This window comes from Onychomys torridus, chromosome 4 (assembly GCF_903995425.1).
Source record: "Onychomys torridus chromosome 4, mOncTor1.1, whole genome shotgun sequence".
Taxonomy (NCBI): Eukaryota; Metazoa; Chordata; class Mammalia; order Rodentia; family Cricetidae; genus Onychomys; species Onychomys torridus.
The window spans coordinates 86,169,990-86,174,577 of record NC_050446.1 but is presented as its reverse complement, the minus strand read 5'-3'; the positions used below and the strand labels follow the sequence as shown (position 1 = coordinate 86,174,577).

The window sequence follows — 4,588 nt, the reverse complement described above, 5'->3', positions numbered from 1 at the left end:
ATAGATTCATAGATTGAATTCTTTCAACCAAATCATTAATTTGCTCAAAACCTTTCTTTTTAACTCAATCAGTATGATTAAGACAGAGTATCAGATATCAAATGGCTGAATTTATGGGTGGGTCATGAGGAGGATGTGACAGATGAGGTGCTCTGTAATTTGAATATGAAAGAATGAGTGATATCTTAGAAATTACAATACAGAGAAAGATGATTTCCAGCTTGAGCAACAAAACCAGAGTCTCTTTTGTCAATAGCCATTGTCTCCCCTGCATGTGTAGTAGGTGAGATCAGTTATTCTGACTCCAGTGAGAGGGTGGTTAACGTTGAATGCACTAACTCAGCAAGTCAACATCAAGTGCTCTTGCTTTCGTGTTTGATCAGGTGCGACATGTATACCAGTCGACTGGATTTCTTCCAATTTCTTGTGTTAAAGATCTCTGCAGCAACTCTTCTCTTTAGTAACACTTTGATTGTCATTTGTAGCAAGAGTAGGAGTGGCCATCAGAATGCAATTCAATTCTCGTGAAATGATCAGGTAATATTTGCTATCCATGGTTAATATACCTTTTCATAGTGAGTATGAATATACTATTAATCTTAATATTCTCATTTTCCACCTTTAGGTAACAATAACATGAACCTCTGAATTGGGCCCATGATGAGAACAAACCATTCTGCAGTGTCTGAATTTGTGCTGCTGGGGCTCTCAAATTCCCGGGAGACCCAGATTTTCCTTTTTTTCTTCTTCTGTCTCTTCTATGTGTCCAGTTTGACAGGAAATTTCATCATAGTTGTCACTGTCACCTCTGACCCCTACTTGCATTCACCCATGTATTTTCTATTGGCAAATCTCTCTGTTATTGATCTTATATTTTGTTCCATTGCAGCACCCAAAATGATGTGTGATCTTTTTAGAAAGCAGAAAGTCATCTCTTTTGGAGGCTGTATCAGTCAGATATTTTTTAGTCATGCTGTTGGGGGCACTGAGATGGTGTTGCTCATAGCCATGGCCTTTGACAGGTACGTGGCCATATGCAAACCTCTCCACTATCTGACCATCATGAGCCCACAGATGTGCTTGCTAATATTAGTGGCTGCTTGGATCATTGGCCTTATTCATTCATCAGCCCAGTTGGCCTTTGTTATAAACTTGCCCTTCTGTGGTCCTAACATATTAGACAGCTTTTACTGTGACATACCACAACTTCTCAAACTTGCGTGCACAGATACTTATAACCTTGAGTTTATGGTCACTGCCAATAGTGGGTTCATTTCCTTGGTTGCATTCTTTTTACTTATAATCTCCTATGTCTTTCTCCTCATTACTGTCCATAAGCACTCCTTAGGACATTCATCCAAGGCCCTTTCTACTCTGTTGGCTCATGTTATTGTCGTAGTTTTGTTTTTTGGCCCATTGATATTTTTCTATGTGTGGCCTGCTCCTTCAACACATGTGGATAAATTTCTAGCTATATTTGATGCAGTTTTGACTCCTTTTCTAAATCCAGTTATCTATACATTAAGGAACAGAGAGATGAAGATAGCCATCAGGAAAGGGTTTTGTCGACTCCTGGGCTTTAGAAAGTCATTATAGATGGCTTGGTTGAGACATAAAATTCCCAAGTGAGGACTAGAAGCTCATAACAACCAGCCCCCCTAAAAGGCTTTGTCATGGAAATCCTTTGAGTACATTCAGACAATCACCACCTGTCATGTGAATCTTTTGTTTCCACTGTATAATGAGTGACTCTTTCCTTGAAGAGAAAGAAGGTGTTTCTTTGTATAAAACATGTAGAAATCAAATATTTTATTAACTACTCTTAATTCTCAAATAAATGTGCCAATAATTGCTTTTACATGTGTTTATGACAAAGGTAGTTTTGGTTCTAACAATAACTGTATAAGTTTCAAGCTGCTCTGCCATTGGTGTGTTTCCTTTTTTAATACAAAGATACTTATGAAGTTTAAAAATGGGACAAGTAGACAATTTGGCTAGTAAAAATAAACTGTTGAAAAATCTTAAACTATTCATTTTTAATCATTTTTTTTATTTCTTTTAAAATTTTATTTTAAAATTTCATGTGTATGTACTGTATTTACATCATTTCCCCATCCCTCTATTCCTCACAGTGCTTCACATATCCCCCCTCAAACTCATAGCCTTTTTTCTTTATTATTGATACACACATATATATGAATAAATCTGTACATATATCCTGCTGAGTCAATTTATTATTTCTTATTTGTATATGATTGTAGGGTGAGAATTAGTACTGAGTAACCAGGCAGGGTCCCATTCCTAGGGAAGACTGATTCTTAGTAGTCAATAATTGCCTGTAGTTCTTTATTTCAGGATGAAGACTTGTAAGATTTCCCCCATCCATGTTGGCATGTCAACTTGTGTTGTCATAATTCACATCCTGTTTATGCTATAAAATTCAGGAGACATTATATAGCAGAGACTCCCTGATCCTCTGGCTCTTACAATCATTCTGACCCCACTTTACGCATGGTCCCCCAGCCTCAGGTATAGGGGTCGTGTTGTAGATGTCTCAATGGGGATGTGCACCCCATGGCCTTTTGTTTTCTGCATTTTGGCCAGTTGTGGCTTTCTCTAATGAGTTCAATCTGCTAAAGAAAGTTTTTTTATATTAATGAGGGGTGAGAGTTACACTTGTCTGTGAGTTTAAGGATACATATTAAGAGTGCAGTTAGAGATTATTTTGATTTGTGAAAGGGGAAGTAGCATCTTCTCCTCTAGGGTTCATGACCTCATTAGCCACAGGTAGTCACTAGGTATATAGTAGCAAGCATGAGTTACCACCTATTGAATGGGACTTAAGTCCAATTGGATAGCTGTTTGTTACTTCAAAGATATAAGCACCACTATTGCACCTTTGGGAATACCTTGCTATGCTGGTATTCTTCTGGTTCATAGGTATCATAGATACCTACAATTGTGGGCAGGATTATTGGTTACTTTTCCCTTGTAGCAACTTTCATAGCACCTTCTAGTACTATGAAAGCTAGCTCCTGGGGAGGAGGCTTCTAGGTCAGATCCAGCTTAATTCCTCCAAATCTTTGTTTGAAGTATACAATAAGAATTAATTCTGGGATGCAATCAAAGGTATCAGAATTGCTTATATTGCTTAAGAGTTGCTTGGATTCCCCTGACCAACAACTCAAAAGGATGTTTCTCATGCTGATGCTGGAGAACTAGTTAGGTAGTCTATGGCTTTTCATGGAGGGGCCACTACTACTTCAAGTGTCATACCCCCCCCCCCACCCCGTGCATGTGTACATTATAGGTAATTTTAGGTAAGCAAAATAACATGATTCTCTGTAGCTTTTTACAGACATCCTTAGTGTTACTCAGTCATTTTCCTTCTGCTTTCCCCAGTTAAAGAACCCTGTTTCCCTCCATTTTCTGTCCATAGCACCTGCATCCTGTTATTACCATTTCTAGAGATCCTACACAATGATTTACTTATTGCTAGTTTGAATTGCACATTAATTTTTCTCCAGTTCTGCTTGGATATCTTAGCCTTAAGATTTTTTATTACTTACACTTTATATGTCACAGATCTTGATTTTTTACTCTTGCATATGTTGAAGGGTATTTTCTACCTTATTATTCATCAAATAGAACAGACATTAGCAGACATTCTGCAAAAGGCTAGATTGTAATGATGTTTGTCTTTGTGAGTGCCAAAGTTTCTTTTGTTACCTTTTTTAAAAGTAATTTTATTGAGATAAAGTATTTTTATAACCTATTGGTTACAATGAAAAGATATAAACCATTTCAAGTATATAGTCAATAATATTTTTGGTAACTAATCCAGTTGCATAAACCATTATCATCAATAAATTTTAGGATATTCCCCTTATGCCTGTAAGATCTCAGGATCTCCTTTGAGTCAGGGAGGAATCTATAGATGGGCAGATTCAGAATAATTCAGGGCTGATTTTAACATCTGTTACCCTAGGGATGTGAAATTTGTTGTTTTTTTTTTCTATAAAATAGTAAAAGATACATTGTGTAATTGCTTTGCCATAAAGATGTATATGGTTAAAAAAACTCAGCATCATTTACTATTAATTCATACTTGCTTTTTCTCCTCACCACAGGAAATATTTTACTCCAAAACTGTTGAGAATATAATTTTTAAAAACTTTTTTATTGAAAAATTTTCATACACTATAATATGATTATCTTTTCACCTCACCCAACTCATTTAGCTTACCCCTACCTCCTCACCCACCCACTCCATGTCTTCTTCTTTCTTTATATTTTTAGAAAAAAAGCAAACAAACAAGAATAGCAAAAATGGAAAAAAGAGAGAAGTGTAAGAAACACACACACACACACACACACACACACACACACACACACACACACACACACCAAAACATAACATCACAAAATCGGAAACCATAATATACAAGCAAAAGACCACTAAGAAAAAAATGCCAAAGATATATGAGACAAAAATTATTCAAAAATACCACTGAGTTCATTTTGTGTTGATCACCTACTGCTGGACATGCAGCCTTCCCTTAAGTGTGGTTAGTATACCCAGTGAGAC

General features: G+C 36.5%; 1 protein-coding gene across 1 annotated transcript; it reads left to right on the top strand.

Moving 5' to 3' along the window:
- The first annotated feature begins 657 nt into the window (after window positions 1-657).
- On the top strand, window positions 658-1,596 carry LOC118582624 (olfactory receptor 4F15-like). The gene has a single exon (XM_036185644.1). It carries the CDS (start codon window positions 658-660, stop codon window positions 1,594-1,596), a length of 939 nt encoding a protein of 312 aa, XP_036041537.1.
- The last annotated feature ends 2,992 nt before the right edge of the window (window positions 1,597-4,588 follow it).